The sequence below is a fragment of the Solanum tuberosum genome, unplaced genomic scaffold, assembly GCF_000226075.1.
Source record: "Solanum tuberosum cultivar DM 1-3 516 R44 unplaced genomic scaffold, SolTub_3.0 scf00600, whole genome shotgun sequence".
Taxonomy (NCBI): Eukaryota; Viridiplantae; Streptophyta; class Magnoliopsida; order Solanales; family Solanaceae; genus Solanum; species Solanum tuberosum.
Window position 1 is genome coordinate 146,313 of NW_006239514.1, and position 19,395 is coordinate 165,707.

The following is a 19,395-nucleotide window of genomic DNA, read 5'->3' on the forward strand; positions in this document are numbered from 1 at the left end:
ACTTTTTGAAAACTTTAAGAACTTATCTTAACTTGACTTCTGACTTCTCTTGACTTTGACCTTAATTGCTCTTGACTTGACTCTTAACTGATCCTTGAATGGAATTATGGATTCAAGGATTATGATTTGTGTTTGGAACGATCTCATGTTGTTTAGGAATGATTCTAGATAGCTAAACATGAGAAAAAAACCGAAAATCAATATTTGAAGGTGGGTCCGCGATGCGGAGGCATAATTTAATTTTGGTTCCAAAAACGTCTTTTGAGGCAGAACACCTCGTGTCAGCTCTGTGACGCGAAGCTGAAATTTCAATTCTGGGAACAGGTTGTGCGACGCGCTCCCATGTTCAGATTTCCCCCGTCGAAATTTCTTCTTCGTTTTTCTTCCCCAATCCACCCAAACTCAATTCTTTTTCTTAAATCACTTTTAGATACAGATACCCAACAATGTACCTAAAAATGTAACTCGAAACGACCCTATAATGCGACGTAACGAACTCAGAAACTTCCCAACTCAGTCAAATTCAAGAACAATATATGAACTCAAGAAAAGGTATCAAGATCATCAATATTCAAATGCTTTTAGGATGAATCCAAAACTGAAATAAATATGCTTGGCACGTGGGAGAACGATCCCAACGTTATGAGAGCCTCACATAACTGATAGAAGTAAATCATTGGCGAAACACCAAGTTCCTTGATCGATCTTGATGAATTTGCCCTTTTCTCCTTCTTCTTTTCTCTTCTCCTTTCTCCTTAGCCCTAGTGTGAAATCCCAAGTACTAAAACTGACTAAGTTCTGAATTGACCCATATGAAACTCCTAAAATCGGATTAAAATAATAGGGCAGTGTAAAGACTAAAATACTCCTTATATTTCCGGATTGGACATTTCCTTAATCCAACAGCCCAACTTCCAAAGGGGGTAACTTGCTCATACAAACTTGGAATTGCGCAAACTTGGCGGCGTTGGAAAGATAATTCCAAGAGCTTCCCAACCATATCTGGAACTACACCTAACTCATCCTGAGCTAGTAGTTATGGCCGTCTGAAGTTTACCAAAAATTTAACTTTAACTTAATTACAATTTTCCAGATTTCCTTATACTTTCCAAAAATAACTATTTCCAGATTTTAAACTTCTTTGTAGTTCTTTCTAGTTGTGAGATGTTACAAATCTCAAGTGTTGGCTTTGAAAAACTCTCCAGATTTATAACTCAAAATAGGGTTCATGATGAATTATAGACATGAACAAATCAACTCAAAGATCTCAATAAAAATATAGAAACTCAATATTTAGGAATAGAATTTCAAAAGACTCGAGAATTCAAGAACTCAAAATTAACTTATATCAAGAATACTCATATCTAGGGGTAGAATCCTAGATTTCTCTTTTACTGATTTGAAAGTAGATGTAGGGTGTGAGGACGAACTAGTTCAACACTATGATAGCCTTAAATACCTCGAAGAACAAGGTTTTTGAAGAATCTTTGAAGAATTTTGAAGAACTTCATTAGAAGTCTTGAAACCCTAGCTTGAAGGTAAACAATCAAGAAAATCTTTCTTGAGATTCTTGAATTAGTTTCTTGAAATCTCTATGGCCAAAAATAATGATTTTCATTAGTGATTTTTTAAGAAGAATCTTGAAAAAGATTGAAAGAATCTTGAATGGAGTCTTCTACTTTGATTTTTATTTTGGGGTTTGTCTTAGGGTTTGAGAGAGAAGAGAATGATGGATTAAGAGACGAAAATCTGGTTGTTTTGGGTCTTTAATTAGTAAAGAAATTCGTTTAGGGTTATCTTGGAGGTAAAAAGACAAAAAGACCCTTTTAAATGTTTTCCCGTTGGCTAATTCGTCACTGCACTGTATCAGTTACTAAAATGTTCATAACTTTTACTCTGAAATGGGATCGACACGAAATTGGTGGCGTTGGAAATAGATTCAAATACCTTTAATTTGATAGGTTATGAGCCACGTAACTCTTTATATTCTAAGAGATATGTTCGTTTGAAGTTGACCCAAGTAGAATCTTACCTCAAAACTTAATCAATAAGGAAACTTTCAACTCTACTTTGTGCTAGGGGATTCTAGTGACCTTAATTCATATCCAAATCATTCCTACACTGAAGAATTTAACTTTCCACATATGGGTAATTTATGAATCACCCGATATGACCCTATAAGTAAATGAAGAATGGTTCGAGTCTTAACTTAAGAAATTTTTGGGGTGTTATAGTGATATATAAAAATACACTTACTCAATATCTTTGAACTCATAACTCATTTAGAAATCAAAGTTTCTCATTTATCAATGTAAAAACTGATACCTTTGGGAACACTTAGTTCCCTTTACTCTTACTCAATTCATATTTGAAAACTCTTTCTCAAAAATTAATAACTATAAAACATACCAGAATCTGTTACAATCATATGAAACAGAAAGGAAAGAAAATCGAGCCCACCGAATGTACAGTGTCCCATTAAAAAAATTATTCCCCTCTAGTATCCGAGGTTTAATGGAATATATTCTCCCAGGATAGGATGATTTTGTTCACCATATATTGCTACCCAAAATAATGGTGTCAGCGAGCCACTCAATGGCAGTAAAGTACACGAATATTTAATTATGGAGAAGAAGAAGAAGTTCAGAAATTTCATAAGTGAAAAGTCTGAGGAATCACAGATATTTATAGCCAAGAAGCATTATTTCCAAAAGCTTGCAACCTTTCTGAAACCACACGACCGTTCATGAAAGTTTAAAACCTTCCAGAACAGTCATGGTTGTTCCTGAAAGTTACAACCTTTCCAAACAGTCATTTCCAACGGTGGGGAGTTCAACTAAAACGGAAAAGACATTTTAAAACACGGGGTCGCGTGGATCCAAGTTGGGTTGGATCGTTTCGGTTAATTAATTAAATAATTAAACTTGGTTTGGCCATTATTTAATTTAATTTAATTTAATAAATAATTAAAACAAACTTTGTCCAAAAACTAATCTCTCGATCATTTTCCAAAGCCAAAATTGTAGCCAATGGAGCGATAACAACGACGACGTGAGGGGGTCCCTCTTTCCAACCCTTTTAACAAGTAGAAGTGTTTCTCCATTTAAGTACTTTAACTTTTCTTTCCACCACCAATGAGGAAGAAATGGTTTTTCTTACTAAATCATAAGAGAACCTTTCAAATTCTTCTTTTCATCTTCCCTTGATTTTTCATTAATTCTTACTATATACCCAACAAAAAACTCTATGAAGAGTTGAGCATAAATAAAGGTGAAATCGTCTAGAATACTTATGCACTTAAAGAGCAAAAAAGCAATTGGCATATTGACTTTTCTGAGGTGTTGCTGAACTCTTAAGTTACACTTTGAAGAACCAGGTACAAAGTTTATGTTCTAAGAAGTTTTTCTTTGTGTTTTGATGTATCATTAGTTCAGTGAGTTATAAACTAAATTAGGATTATAGTCTTCAAGTTGTGGGAAACTCAAAGACTTGGGAACACACACCTTGGAGGTTTGTGCTAGTGTATGAATTATTTGATTATTCCTTAGGTTACATAGTTTTATAATCTATTTTGTGGTAAGACTCATTGGTATTTAGTGAAATTGGGAGTAAATCCGGTTATGAAACCGGTCATGATTTTTACACCTTTTGAACCAAATATTTTCAGGTAAAATACTATGTTTTTACTTCACTATCTTTACCTCTTCGTTGAAACATGTTAAGCAACTTGGTTTATTTAGATAAAAAATAAAGTTGAGTAGTATAATTCTAGGTCGTGTAATTCATCATTGCATCTACATCTAACTCCATCACATATGTTATCTATTTTTCCCCTATATAATTTGACTTCAAGCTAGAACGATTTGGCTTCACAAAATTTACTTTGGCTTCAAGAAACACTTGATCATCACAAATATTTTACATGGCCAAATTTAGATCATATCTTAATAGTGATACAACCACCATCATTACTTTTCTATCCTATTGTTTTAAAAAACCTCACTATCTATCTACTTCTCACCATTATTCGTACCCATTTTTGCTTAGTGTGCTAACATCAATTCTAGTAAGTATATTTATTTCATTCTTTTAGTGAAAGCTCCCTTTTCAACTTTGGCGGAAATTAAAAGTTAGGTAAAAATTGGACCCCCGTTTATTTCATGCCTACCGCCAATCAAGCTCTTGCCTTTTCTTTAGTTAATTAATATAATGACACAATGTTCATAATTGTGTGGAGCTCACTTTTGCTTGTTAAAGAGATAAACATTTCTTTTTTTCAAATCTTGCCAAACTTTGATCACATGACACGACCACTATGCCTTCAAAGCTACACGTTTCGTTTTGAGATTGTGTTTGGTTAATTAATTTGAAAAATGTTATTATTCTAAATATTAAAGCAGTAATTTGTATTTGGACAATATCTTAAGACTTAAATGTACTTTTGAAAGAGAAAAATGTTTAAGCTTGACTAAACACATTAAATATTTTAATAAGCATTTTTGGCTTATTAAAAAATTGATCAAAGAAACTATTACTTGTTTTTAGACAATTCTATTCTAATTTTAGTTTCATCAATTACCGGAAATAAACAAAAATTAATTCCATTATATAAAACGTAAAATAAATTTATCAATTTGAGAGTAAGAATAATGTAAAAATAGACTCGACAAATTTTGTGTGAGGAGGGGGGGGCTCACACTCTGTTTGAATCATTGTTACCCATTATATTGTATTGTATCGTTACTATACCTACAATGTTTGTTTTGATTGTTACTTAAAATGTATTGTATTGTATTGTTAAATTTCGTTGTTACGTAACAATGAAAACCCCTATTTTATGGAACAACCGATTTGGTGTGTTCCCATTGTTACTTAATTTCTTTTTCCAATTATATCTTTACATAATATTTCAAAATACTATTTTACCCTTTACCTTATATTATTTAATTCTAGTCAAACCTCCTACCCTAGAATAATTAAGGATATTTTAGTAAATTTATAAATTACAATACAGTACGATACAATCAAACCAAACAATTAAAATGTTATTAAGCAACAACAAACAATACAGTCTAGCCAAACATTGTATCTACCATACAATACAGTACAATAGAGTACAATACAATACAATACAATACATTATAAAATAATGGGTAACAATGATCCAAACAGAGTTAGTATTTCACATTCACAGTATTAAGAGAAAAAAATTTGGTCCTAGTGGCGTATTTTGGGTTTCTCAAATTAACGTGAATTCATATTCTTCACTTTAAATTATATGTAGTATTATATGTTTTTTTTTTGTTTAAATTTTTTTATGTATGATTAATTAATTTGAGAAAAAAAAGGGATAGTTTTTAAGTAATTATAGTATCATTTCTTACTTGATTATATATATTGTTGTCTCATTAGTATTATGACAATTAACATGAACCCATATTATTAATTCTATATCTACTTCTTTCATTTCCCTTTCACTATTTTTATTTTTTTATTGTTGAATATTTTGAAGTCAAACTTTCTACATTATATAAATTTGTTGACTCTTTTTGTGTTTTGTGGTGTTTTCTTCAAATTTCAAGAACCGCAACAAGTCAATACTATTTCAATATCATTATATATATTTATCAAATTCAGCGCAATACTATTTCGATAGCATTATATCAATTCTTAAATTCTTGAGTCAAGTTATATATATAATTCTAACTTTTTATTATATTTTTTCATGAGATTTGCTTACATACTACCTTCTTCATACCTCATTTGTAGGATTATACTAAATAAATTATTATTGTTCAATTTATATATGACAATTAAAAAAAAAAAGAATTTTCTATGAAATTTGGCCTCGATAAGCGAAAAGGATTTGCTCCTAGCTTGTTTAACAAGAATAGCCAAAACTAGGGGTGTCAAATGAGCGGGTTGAGTTGAAATTGGAGATATTAGAATGAGTTGAAATAAAAATTGGGTTGGGTCTTGACCCGCCCAAGTTTACTTTGGACTCAAATGAGTTGGGTCTAAAAATTGGGTCATGACCCGCTTAATCTCAATAATTTTACATATTGTTATTTAACTTTTATAACCACAATTTAAATTTCAAATCAAGAAAATTTTAAAATAGAAATTACAAATTGATAGTAAATTCTAAAAGATGTAAAATAGATAGTAATTCATACCTTCAATATAGAGCATACATTCATCAAATACAAATATAAAAAGTTTTAAAATGAGTTGAAATTGGAGATTAAATTGGACTCAATTGAGAATTCTCATTAAATGGATTAAGACTTCAATGAGTTGAGATCGAACCCAATTCAAATTATCTTAAGTTCAATGCTTAAAATTTTGATTAAACTAAACAGATTATCTATAGTTGAGCTCTTTTTTGACACCTCTACCCAAAACAATACATGTGTTTGATCAATAACGAGTTTCATTAGACAACGAGCCTACATGTAGGACTATGTAAACAATTCACTTTCAAATTGATTAATTTGTAGAAAGAATATTTCTCAATCACTAGTATATTGCATTATATTTTATGATATTATTTATCATAAATTACAGATATTTATAAACAAAATTCCGACACAATGACTGAAACCTCAACTACAGCAACAGCAAAAGCACAAGAGTCCAAGAAAGTTGATTAATTGGAGGCAATAGAAACAATAAGCATACAAAAGGAGGAGTTTCGTGCAAAAAAATAAAATAGTTATACTTGAAAATATACAAGCGTAAGTCTCATAGAGGTAAATATAAGAATTCAAACAATACAAAAGAATCACAGATTGTGGATTGACAGTTAATAACGGCAAAGTAGGAAAATAATTTCTTTTAATTTGGCCTTACAAATCTTGCCGCTCGTTATTTTCACGAGGTAATAATAAAATTTAAGTATATACTACTGTCTATTCTTTCATATCCCATTTAGTAAAATAGTAAAATTTTATTGAATATATTATTGTTGGTTACTAATGTTGGAGCTTTGATGTGAAGTAGCAATATTCAGCAAAAGGGCATGTTATCCAACAATGATTTTGGGTGAATATGTGTCTCACATTGATTGTTGTGTTATTGTGTGCGTCCAAAAATACACTACTGTACTAGTACAGTAATACAGTATTCTTTTGTTGGCTTTTTTCAGTTGTACGATCAGGCAATGAATAGTTTAAGAGTAAAGTATTCATGCTTAATTCTCGGAACATGTCCCCTAAAATTTAATTTTGTGCATCTGCACCATTCTCAAATTTTCATCATTTCCCTTGTTTAGGTAAGTGACAATATTCTCAAGTTTGAGTTGTCGGCTACCCAAAACGCCTTTGGTTTTTCTTTAACTGCTGTTTTAGCATTTTTATTTTCTTCTAATCTCATAATGAAACATGGTTAAACGTCTGATTTGAGTGAAATGACCCACATTACCCACTTCAACTTTTTTTAAAATATATCTGTGGTATTTTGATTCTATCGAAAAGCAGTGATAAAATGATTCTTCAATGTATATCATGGACGTCTAGATCTAGTTTTTGTGGGAGAAGTCCAAGAAGATAAAGGGTCAGAATATGGATACCTACTGTTTATTTAGCATATCTTTAGCCTTCCTTTGCAGTTATGGATGTAGTAGGTTAGGTTTGCCTATGCAGCTGAGCTGAGGATGCATTTATTAGGAAAGACTATTCATTCCTAAATTTGTTAGCTGTTAAACCAGTTAGTTACATTTGATTAAAGTAAAGTTGGATTTTCAGTAGAATTAAGGGTGAAAAGCCCAAGAATACGAAAAGAGAGTAGCTTTTTACACGTTGCTTGAAATGGGAAAAGATAGATAGATTGATAAGCGTTGGAATCGTGAACAAAATGGAATTAAGCAGAAGAGAAGGGGTCCATGTTCTCATCACGTGCTGCTGCCTCTCCTCACATAGATAATTAGCATTTTTTTTTTGTTTCTCTCCATTGTTCGGTACCACATTAGAGCTCGATTATTAAATTCTTGTCTTATAGATCTATTTAAGATAAATTTTATCTGTCTAAAAATTAATTTCGAGACCTCTGTTTAAAAAAAGAGTTATTAGTGTATAATATATATAGTTTTGTTCTTTTCGAGCCTCTCACTTCACCATCTACCCAACACCCATTTTTGCTATTCCTCTGCTTTTGAGCCAAAAATCATTTCTGGTAAGTTTTTCACACTTGTAGTGAAAGAACCTCTACTCCTTATCTTCTTAAAGAAATACTATTACCAATTTTTTAAAATATTAGTGTTTTCATATACTATATCACTGTAAGTAGTACTATTATCTTGGTGACCTGACCTGTATATTTTGTACATATATATAGTAAGTATTTGAGTAGAGTGGGGACTACCTACTTCTGGTCCTTACAATCGCCTTAATTTACGTGGGCTCAACTTTGGTGTGATTGATATGATAATGTAACTGCCGTTGAATCAATCTCACACTAGTACGTTTTCTTCTTCTTCTTCCAACTCTGCCAATCTAACCATTTGTGTTGCACAAGAGTAAGTTTTTGCTTTCCTTTTCTATACTTTGTTATTAACGAAAGAAAGAAAGCTTATGTGTTTCCATGGAAGTTTTACTTTTAGTGTCCTGCATTGTGCACAATTGTGTTCTGCAGCAAGGTGAACCCAATAAGTGGCCAAGTGGGTTAAATTAAAAAAAGGGGTTTGTTTCATGCCTTTATTCTTTTTTTATTTAGGGATTGATAGTGGTGATTTGTGTTAGTGTTGGTTCGGTGCTATATTGCCTCATCATTTTTGTGGATCTTTCATTTCTTGCAGGATTATCATATGTTTAAGAAATTGTACTTCAAGTAAGGATATCTTATCTCTTTGTTATTAGTATCCAGCAAATTAGTACAAAAAACCTTTTGAGGAGAATGGATATCGATTATGGCAAGTGTTGGGACACTTCAAAGGTGTGTATATGTTGTTCTTCAATCTGCTGAAATTTTGAAAACAGTTGTACCATATTGTAGATTGTATTATATTGCTGAATTACAGTCATATTTTTTCTCCTTTTTGTTTTTTTCACATCTTACTTACACCTATTTCCCCCTTTATGTTTCTTTATTATTATAGAAGTCTTGGAAGAGTACACTGATTCTGGCTTATCAGAGTCTGGGGGTAGTGTATGGTGATCTCAGTATTTCCCCTCTCTATGTCTACAAGAGCACATTTGCAGAAGACATTCATCATTCAGAGACTAATGAAGAGATTTTTGGCGTTCTCTCTTTCGTTTTTTGGACTTTAACTCTAGTTCCTCTATTCAAATATGTCTTTATCGTGCTTCGAGCTGATGACAATGGAGAAGGTATGTACTACAAGACACAAAGATAAGCTTGGTATTTGGTTGTTAAATTGACTTATATGGATTCTGCTGCAGGTGGTACTTTTGCGCTCTATTCCTTAATATGCAGGCATGCCAAAGTTAGCCTTCTGCCTAACAGGCAAGTTGCTGATGAAGCTCTTTCTACCTACAAACTTGAGCATCCTCCTGAGATGAAGAACAGCTCAAAGTTGAAGTTGCTTCTTGAGAAGCACAAGTCCTTACACACTGCTTTGCTTATTTTGGTGCTTCTTGGCACTTGTATGGTGATTGGAGATGGGCTGCTTACTCCAGCCATATCTGGTATGGTAGGCTGTTTTGCATCAAATTCATCTTCTCTAGAATTATGGTAGATGCTGACATGGAATCTTCTTCCAACTGCAGTATTCTCTGCGGTCTCTGGCCTTGAGTTATCGATGTCTCGGGAGCATCATCAATGTAAGCTGCTTTGTCTACAATGAAACTAATTCCTGAAAACTGAAATGTGTTGTTCTTGTAGGCCGCCATTTTGTTATCAATTACACTTTAGAAGTTGCATCAAAGAAATTGAAGTAATTTAATTAGTATGTCTTGCTCCTATCTTGTACTACTTTTTTTGAATATCCTTGTCTTAGTACAAAATCAAAGTATGGAGTGATTGATTGTGTTACAGAATATAAAGCAAAATTGGCCGAGAAAACTTCCACTGTTGTCAGTGCACAGACCTTGCAATTGTAAGGCCTGATAATAGTAGACGACTCACTATTATTCTATTACAATCTGGTGGCTGGTTACAGTTAGAGAGCATACGGTAGAGAGAGAGAAGAAAATCTTAAAAATTATTCTTTATATGGCTACAACTTAATCACTATTTAGTATGTACTATCTACATGGAAAAGGGAAAGATATAATTGCTGTAACAGTAGGGCACTCACTTGTCTGGAATGTTTTACCTTTCTTTTCAAACTCACTGTCTGGAAATATTTGACCTTTCTGTTCAAACTCACTTCTGGGGTAACAATTACTCTGTCAAACTTAGGTTTTGCTTCTGACCAGGTAAAGAATCTCATAGTACCATTCAAAAGAAAAAATGTATCTCATTGTAGTGATTGTGTCAGAAATGTTGTCACTTCCAAAAGGTATTATTACCAATGTCAACATAGCTTTCGACTGAAAAGAATATTTTAGGCAAAGAACCTTGTAGTACCACAATTGTTGTCACTTGTCAAATTTACCAGTGTCATTGTTTCTTTCAACTGAAAGGAAAACGTTGTTTTTCTCTATGAGTACCTTACATGATAAACATGTGAAGTCTGAGAGTGGAGCAAGTTATGTTTGCTACAAGGACTTTCCTCCTAAATTGTACAAGCTATTGTATTATGTATCTGATAAGTCTAGTGTTCTTTTTCCAACTTTCTGGTGACAACAGCTGGGCAAAATCCATCGATTTCCATCTCTATGTTCGCTAAACTTGCTTCATTTCTTTCTTTTTTTCATGAAGCTGACCTTAATAGACATCTCTTCTATTTTGGTAGATGGAAGATTTGGTGAATCAATTCAATTAGATATCGCTTAGGCGCTTGCCTATTTATATATGGTATTTTATCAAACCTAGATATTAGAGCAAACAAGAAGTGAAGTTCATTCTCCACGACTTTAATACAGAGCGATGAGTTGAAACAAGAAATTCACCTGGAATGAAATGGTATAGATATAAAGAAAAGACAGTGGTTTTTGGGGTGTGGCTGGGGAGGGGGTACGTGTGCAGGGGCAGACTTAAATCAGCCAACTATTTTGAGTTTCCAATGTTTTCCTCTTATATTTCTTGTTGGTATTTAGTTAAAGGATGGGTGCGGGAAACAACAGAAGAGATTTGACATTAATATCTTTTCTGCTAAGTTATATTTCTTTGTTTCATCCTTACTTTTCTAGATGTATCTGCTGCACAAGTGTTAATCACTACAGATCTTTACAGAAGTTATTGTTAAACTTTGATTCATTATTACATCCATTTTTAATTTTTTTTGACAAAAGTACTGTTGAGTTACATCCATGTTTTGCTTATGCAGATGCAGTGATTCCAATAACTTGCTTCATATTGGTCTGCCTATTCGCATTACAACATTATGGCACACATCGAGTTGGTTTTGTTTTTGCACCAATTGTGATGACCTGGTTACTCTGCATTAGTGCTCTTGGGTTATACAACATTATCCACTGGAATCCACAGGTTTATAAAGCTCTTTCCCCCTATTACATGGTAAAGTTCCTGAAGAAAACAAGAAAAGGTGGATGGATGTCTTTGGGTGGAATTCTGCTCTGCATAACTGGTAATATGTCTTCTTACACTTCGCTTTTTTGTATTAGAGTGGTCATAAGCTCTGTTTCTTTGGTATATCTTCTGAAGTCCAATATGCAGCTTTATATAAATCAGGTGCTGCCATCTAGAACATGCTAAAAGTGATGCTATTGTATGTACCTTGCTTTCTGTAGGCTTACCTGTTCATATGTCAGACGCCTGTTCTCTAGTATCTAAAAGCATGTCAGTTGGCAAATATAAGGTCCAATTTGTGGTAGTACATGATCTATGGTTCTAGGATTTGTTGAAGGCTATTCTAGTAAAAAATTGACATGAAATACTTGATTGAAATTAATAGTATGAGAGCAGTTGGTTAGAAAATGCATATTTGTAAATCAGGACAAAACAGATGAAGCATCTGTTCAGTACAGATTCATATAATGCAATCTGCCAATAGCTTAAATGTACTCTCTCTTTCATAAAATCGTTGTGTCTTCCCTTGCCAAGAGCCAAACAAAGTTATCTTTGAAAATTTTGATGTATTCTTTCATCACTTTAACATGGAAAAGGTTGCAACTTTTTTCTCTTTCGTAGTTTCAAAATGTCCAAGTTTTACATTGAAAAAAAAAAGAACCATTCTATATTCTATATACCTCTGAAGATTGGTCAAATTGGCCATTCATTAGAGAAAAGAAACAAATAAATTGTGCTGGGGAGAGAATTGTGTTCTGATGTAATGTATGGCCTGATACTTGATAATGTTTTTATATTCAACATTGTTCACCTCTGGATCATGCTTTGATCATGGTATCAATAGTGTACTATATACATCTAGATTTGGTTAGGCTATAATCATGGTATCAATAGTGTACTATATAGGACATAGTCAAGTTACCTTTCTCAAAAAAAAATAGTGTACTATATAGGACATAGTGATGCACTGCAACAAAGATCCAATGTTTCAGTAATGAATGTTAAAATGTTTTATTTACCGTATTACAGGTTCTGAAGCAATGTTTGCTGATCTTGGGCATTTCTCATATACTGCAATTCAAGTAAACTCTATGAACCAAATTTTGTCCTTATACGTTTACAGCAATAGACTGTATTTTAATCTCAAATGATATCTCTAATTCTTTATCCTGCCACAGATTGCATTCACCTTTCTGGTTTATCCAGCACTAATCTTGGCCTATATGGGTCAAGCAGCTTTCTTATCAAAGCATCACCACACCATTCACAAGATTGGTTTCTATGTATCAGTTCCAGGTATCATTACAATGTTAAACAAGTTTAGATGGTACTGAGGCATACATAGTTTTTAAAAAAAAGGCATACATAGTTATGTACTTATGTTTGATATGGAGTTTGAGCTTTCAGTTGATAAATTTGTGTATATTCAAGACACTAAAGTAGGTAAGCTACACATTTTATATTTTGGTAGTAACTTCTTTTTTTCTTTTTAATTATCTAGTTCAATATTTTGGTAATAACTAGACATTGACTTGAAGGTAATAATTTGACAAGTATAATATGTTTTTCCACAAAAAAAAAGGACATGTATAATATGGTAGTGATAGTAGAAGAAAATATTAATTTTTGGTTGAGAAGTGATACAGAAAACATCTTTAACATTTGATAGTTAAATGAATTTGTATTGTTGGATATTCTGAAAGTTGTATAGAATAATATTACCTGTCATATGGTCGAACGTTTTGTGACATCTTAAAATGGGAAGGTTGTTGGGACTGGGGGAGTAGAAGTTCTACATTTAAAGTAAATTGATCTCAGTTTCGAGGGATGTATACTATAATTCATATAATTGAACTGAAATTCTTGATGCTTGAACTATCATTAGTACAGCAATGAGCAACGTTGAACTTGAAGTCAACAATTGCTCTAGATGTAAGTATTTCTCTGTCAGCAGATATTGCAACCATGCTAGTTGATATCCTTTGCAATGTATTATTTACGTATTCAAGTTCTTCATGATGTAACGGTTTATGTATGAAATTGAAACCTGAATGACCTGATGTCTAAACATGATAATTATTGAGACACTGTTATGACGAGAGGGAGTTGTTCGGATGGTAAGCACCCCTCACTTCCTACCCGAAGGTTGCGAGTTCGAGTCACCAAGGGAGCAAAAGGGGTGGTAGCTCCTGGGAGGGTAAAAAAAAATTAAGACACTGTTATCCAGTTGTTGCATCAAGATATCTGAAATGAACTAGTGCTGAATTGTGAAGGGCATGGACTATGGAAATGATTATTTTTTTCAAGTATGAGCCAAGTCTGGCCTATCCTCAATCAAATTGTGGGTGTTTTCATAGTGTTTACTTCATTAAGGCATTGTATGGGACTGGGCCTATATAAGTACTTGTAGACATCAGAGAAAGACCACCATCTCTATCCGTTGTTAACAATTGTTTTCATGAACATAAGCTGGTTTTGTAGAACAAACTTCTTGATCATGTTTATCAATTTTCATTTGAATTCCATGCATATTTTTCAGTGACTTATTCCTTCTCTGTTTTTTCTTTAAAAAAAATTAATTGCAATGTAGATGTTGTGAGATGGCCAGTGCTAGTAATAGCAATTCTGGCTTCTGTTGTGGGAAGTCAGGCAATCATCAGTGGAACATTCTCAATAATCAACCAGAGTCAATCCCTTGGTTGCTTCCCAAGAGTCAAGGTTGTTCACACCAATGCCAAGATGCATGGCCAGATATACATTCCCGAGATCAATTGGATACTCATGATTCTTTGTGTTGCTGTGACTATTGGTTTCAGAGACACAAAGCACATGGGAAATGCGTCAGGTACTTGTGACCAATCATTCTTTCTCCAAGCCACGTTATAAAGGCATCAATTACTGTCTACTGTCAGTCATTTTCAAAGCCTTTTAACAGTTCTGATTAACTTCTTCAATGTGGCTTAATGTGTGATCTTCAAAAATCTTTTATTACTTCTTACAGTAGATGTTTCCTTTACTATATGCTAAAGAAAAAATGTTTCATATACCTGGCATTCTTATAAGACAATTCATTGCTGGCTGCCTGCTTTTATAGTGACTCAATCAGAGTCTTTTCCTTCTTGTCAGCCTAAGGCCCTAAACAGCTCTTTCCTTTTGTTTTCTTTTCCTACTAGTCTCTTTTCCCTCTTCTCTATATGAATGAAGCTGTATAGAGTTCAGCAAGCACTTAACTTGAAACTTCAGTGTATATCTTAAGGTGTCATAGTTTCATCCTTTATCAATTGCAGGACTAGCAGTGATGGCGGTGATGCTAGTGACCACTTGCCTTACTTCATTAGTCATCATCCTCTGCTGGAACAAGCCTCCAATACTTGCCCTTGGATTTCTCCTTGTGTTTGGGTCTATTGAGTTACTCTACTTCTCAGCCTCCGTCATTAAGTTTCTTGAAGGCGCTTGGCTACCAATCCTGCTTGCACTCTTTTTGGTTACTGTCATGTTTGTTTGGCACTACGCCACAGTTAAAAAGTATGAATATGATCTCCACAATAAGGTTTCATTAGAATGGCTGCTTGCACTAGGTCCAAGCTTGGGTATTACTCGAGTCCCTGGCATCGGCCTCGTATTCACAGATTTGACTTCTGGGATTCCAGCCAACTTCTCACGTTTTGTTACCAACCTCCCTGCCTACCACCGGATACTTGTTTTCGTGTGTGTGAAATCCGTGCCAGTCCCTTTTGTTCCCCCAGCTGAGAGATACCTCGTAGGCCGTGTTGGTCCTGCAGCTCATCGTTCCTATAGATGCATTGTCCGTTATGGTTACCGTGACGTTCACCAGGATGTCGACTCCTTTGAATCCGAACTAGTCAGTAAGCTGGCTGATTTCATCCGGTATGATTGGTACAAGGCACATGGAATCATCGACGCATGCAACGAGGATGACTGCTCACGTTCTGGTGCATCGTCAGGAGAATGTAGACTGACCGTTATAGGAACTCTAGATTTGTCAGGCACACCAGCTTTCGAACTCGAAGAAACCATGCAGCCTGCAAGCGTGTCTATCGGGTTCCCTACAGTTGAAAGTGTGACAGATGTGATAGAGATGCAACCTGTGGAAAGAAGAGTGAGATTTGCCATAGATAACGAGTCGGAAGTGGATTCACGGGACGAAATGAGTTCTCAGCTGCAGGAAGAGCTAGAAGATTTATATACAGCACAACAAGCAGGTACAGCATTCGTACTAGGACATTCACACGTGAAAGCAAAACAAGGATCATCTGTGTTGAAGAGGTTGGCTATAAATTATGGTTATAATTTCCTTAGGAGGAATTGCAGAGGTGCAGATGTATCCCTTAAAGTTCCTCCAGCATCCCTTCTTGAAGTTGGCATGGTCTACATTGTTTAATTAAATCATTTCACTTTACTCATATAGCTATGTATCTTATTAGGACCTTATTTAGAGAGGTAAATGAAATTATTGTGCAGATTACTGAAGTTTTTTATTTGATCTCTTATCTACTCAAATTTTTGATGTGTCATTCTCGAGATAAAATAACAGGGCAAATATAAGACTAACTGGAAATAATTAAAAGTCTGCTGCTTCATTCTCCAGAAGAAAACGTTATTATATCATTAAGTATGAAATAAAATTATTTTTTAAATTTTACAACTATGGTATGCAAAGAAAACTTGCGCACACTTCAAATAGCTTGCTATATAGACAACATATACTTGAACAAGAATTAATCAAACGCTAGTTAAGCTAAGATTGTTACTTGATTCTTATAGGAAGAAGGTTGGACAATTAATAAGAGAAACAAAATTCATTATAACCACATGAAAGGTGAAAAATGACAAATCTATAGACAAGAGGAGTAATATTATTGGGAAATATTTTATTTAAGGAATTTAAGTTGTCAGCCAAAAGCCACGTCATATGTTATGAACCACCAGTTATGGGACTGGCCCTGCATTTTCTATTCTAATATAAAAAAATAGCTATGCCAAAAACAAAATTCTCATATAAAGGTACAGCTTCAAGGTAGTAATTAATTAAGTCTCAAATTCATACAATATAATGGGGCTGAGGGCTATTCCCTTTTCACCTTCTCAAAATTACTATTTGAGTGGTTCAGAATATTTCCCCAAATGCAGTATTCTTCGTAGCAGCAGAATTTGCTCATCAAAACTAGTAGCAATTTCAGCAAAGGCTAAAAAAGAGGATACACAAGAAGAAGAACCAAAAAATAAGAGGAAACAATCTTTGTTTTCAAGTGTAACTGAAGCTCTTGATTTTTCCCAAGTTAGATCTTCAAAGGACGCTGAGCTTCTTGATGAAGCAAGAGAAAAAACACAATCCGGAGAGAGAATGTCTAGAGAACAGGTAAATTCTCATTTCTATAATGCATCGTTTGATAACTTGTTTGGAGATAAGTTATATAGCTAACTAATATATGAATACCGACATAAAAAAATACATAAATTCCCTCGTACATCACTAAGTTACTAATACTTGCATAACTTTTACCAACTACCAAACGACACTAACACTATATGTTAATCAAGTTGTGTATTAGTACTTGTTTACTTATGAAGACGACTTTTTTTGTAGTATGGAGCTCTGAGAAGGAAGATTGGTGGGACATACAAAGATTTCTTCAAGTCCTACGTTGAGGGTAATTATATCTATATACTCCTAATTAATTATATTATGTAATTATCTATGGCTTTAATTAACCACTCTTTTTTTTGTTTTTGTTTTTGGGAACAAATTAACAGTGGATGGACAATATGTGGAGGAGGGATGGGTAGACAAAACGTGCAAGGTTTGCAAGAAAGATACGAGTGGAGAAGCAAGGCAAGTTGACAAATTGGGAAGATATGCGCACGTAGCTTGCCTAGAAAAATCCCACTCTGGAAATTTCTTCACCAAGCTCTTCTCAAGATGAATTTTGTAGTATATATCTTAAGGGCTAATTAGTAGTACGTACTATTTCCTCCTCTTATATATGAACTCATAAGAATATAACAGCCTTGGCCATTTTGTGTTTCTCTTTTTTTCTTGACTCAATCATGAATGTTATCAATTGGTCTTAGCCTCTTGAATAGAGTTATTCAAAAGTATATCAGTGTATTCAGAGGCGGAGCTATGATTTTTTAACTTTATGAATTCTCATTTTAGAATCATGATAATAATTGAGTTCTAAATTCTTATAGTTGTACATATTGAATAAATTTCTTGACACAAACACTTTTTTATAAGTGAAAATTATTGAATTCGATCGAACTCGTATCCCAGCTACTAACTTCATCATTGCCCCATATTAATGAGTGAGAGCTCAAAATGATCTGGATACCACCATTGGAAAAAATAATCTTTCTCTTTGCAGATTATAAGGAGAGTACGACTTTAAAATGAACATTTTTTGGGCACTTCATAATAAAAGAGATTCAATACAAACCTAAATGGACACTTCGTCCAATTGTGAGCAAATTGTGATAATCGAAGTTAACTTTCGTCAGTTCAACCTAAAACACATCACCAAGTTTAAAGGTAGTTCGCCCATAAATAGATGAACTACAATTTCTTTTATTAACTTTTTACCTGAAGTTATATCTCTTTCTTCAATAATAAATATAGAGTTAGTCACTTCACATTTTCTCATTCATCTTTTATTTTCTTCTATTATATATTTTGTTTTTTGAAATTTTATAGTCATGTCTCAATAATCCGGAAGGTGTATATTCAATTGAACTAGATGTTTGTAGTATTATAAAATGAAAACATTGAGGAGTCCAAGTATCGATTGCAAGTTTTGCAATTATAAGCGTTCAAAGGTAAAAAATTTAAGTTCACTTCAAAATATCTAAACATTCGCTTGTTTCCTTGTTTTGTTATTTTAATAAATGATGGATGAGATTATTTAGATTATTTTTTTCACTAAAAAACATGCCCTTAAATGAAACTAACATCATTCTTTCACATGTGAGGAGACCCTCATTCGACTTTTCACTAGGGGTGGCAAAATCAAACCCAACCCGCTCAATCCATTTAGATTTGGATTGGTTATTGACCTGCTCATTTGTTAGCTCAACCTATTTCAGCCCATTTAAAATGGATTGATATGTGACCCAATGGCTACTATTAGGGGTGTACATGGCCGGGTTGGTTCGGGTTTTTCAAATATCAAACCAAACCATTTGTGTCAGATTTTTAAATTTATAAACCAAACCAAACCAATAAATTTCGGGTTTTTCAATCTTGGATTTTTTCGGGTTTTTCGGATTTTCGAATTTTTTCGGTAAAGTATTCATACAAACATATAATTTACTTGTACTTCAAATATTTCTTTAATCCTACCAAAATACAACTATCTAAGGTGTTTCTTAAGAAAATAACACAAAAATATGATATGATTAATGACACTAAAATATCCAACAAAATAATAATAATGAAATTGCATAAAACAAATATTGCAAATTAGCAAGTCATACTGAAAATGATTATAATTTAAAAGTACTAAATAATGCTAAAATAAGTTTAATAAGTATTAGTTACACTAAATATTAAAGGAAATTAAAAATAGATTATGTATATTAATTGTCTAAACCAATGTAAAACCAAAGAACAAATATTCAATATTATTGTTATTCTTAGTGTTGAATTGATTTCCTTTTTGCATTAGTATTAATTTGATTTTGATTTAAGTTTTATTATAATTACCAACATCTGTAGACAATAATCTTTATTGGACCATTCAGAATTCTAAGTTTCAAACTTTAAATAATATATTAAAAGATAAAAAC

General features: G+C 33.2%; 2 protein-coding genes across 6 annotated transcripts; both read left to right on the forward strand.

Annotated features, from left to right (window-relative positions):
• The first annotated feature begins 8,080 nt into the window (after positions 1 to 8,080).
• Positions 8,081 to 16,113, forward strand: LOC102587694 (potassium transporter 2). Of its 5 annotated transcripts, none has more exons than XM_006365922.2 (10): positions 8,081 to 8,172; positions 8,795 to 8,931; positions 9,095 to 9,326; positions 9,399 to 9,644; positions 9,726 to 9,779; positions 11,390 to 11,650; positions 12,622 to 12,674; positions 12,771 to 12,888; positions 14,183 to 14,437; positions 14,880 to 16,113. In XM_006365922.2, exons 2-10 carry the CDS (start codon positions 8,893 to 8,895, stop codon positions 15,992 to 15,994), a joined length of 2,373 nt encoding a protein of 790 aa, XP_006365984.1. In that variant the 5' UTR covers positions 8,081 to 8,172; positions 8,795 to 8,892; the 3' UTR covers positions 15,995 to 16,113. The 5 variants fall into 5 exon arrangements, with proteins under 5 accessions (XP_006365984.1, XP_006365983.1, XP_006365985.1 ...); XM_006365921.2 differs by lacking the exon at positions 8,081 to 8,172 and adding an exon at positions 8,219 to 8,515; XM_006365923.2 differs by lacking the exon at positions 8,081 to 8,172 and adding an exon at positions 8,219 to 8,457.
• Positions 16,114 to 16,591: 478 nt separating this feature from the next.
• LOC102588672 (uncharacterized) lies at positions 16,592 to 17,684 on the forward strand. The gene is made up of 3 exons (XM_006365925.2): positions 16,592 to 16,972; positions 17,201 to 17,264; positions 17,368 to 17,684. The coding sequence occupies exons 1-3, from the start codon at positions 16,667 to 16,669 to the stop codon at positions 17,535 to 17,537; spliced, it is 540 nt and encodes a 179-aa protein (XP_006365987.1). The 5' UTR covers positions 16,592 to 16,666; the 3' UTR covers positions 17,538 to 17,684.
• The last annotated feature ends 1,711 nt before the right edge of the window (positions 17,685 to 19,395 follow it).

Excerpts from the sequence above, each read along its gene's own strand:
- LOC102588672 (XM_006365925.2), top strand. The coding sequence starts at position 16,667 with ATGGGGCTGAGGGCTATTCCCTTTTCACCTTCTCAAAATTACTATTTG. Across the intron at positions 16,973-17,200 it reads AGAGAATGTCTAGAGAACAG|TATGGAGCTCTGAGAAGGAA; the intron begins GTAAATTCTCAT and ends CTTTTTTTGTAG. Across the intron at positions 17,265-17,367 it reads CTTCAAGTCCTACGTTGAGG|TGGATGGACAATATGTGGAG; the intron begins GTAATTATATCT and ends ACAAATTAACAG.
- LOC102587694 (XM_006365922.2), top strand. The coding sequence starts at position 8,893 with ATGGATATCGATTATGGCAAGTGTTGGGACACTTCAAAG. Across the intron at positions 9,780-11,389 it reads GTCTCGGGAGCATCATCAAT|ATGCAGTGATTCCAATAACT; the intron begins GTAAGCTGCTTT and ends TTGCTTATGCAG. Across the intron at positions 12,675-12,770 it reads TCTCATATACTGCAATTCAA|ATTGCATTCACCTTTCTGGT; the intron begins GTAAACTCTATG and ends ATCCTGCCACAG.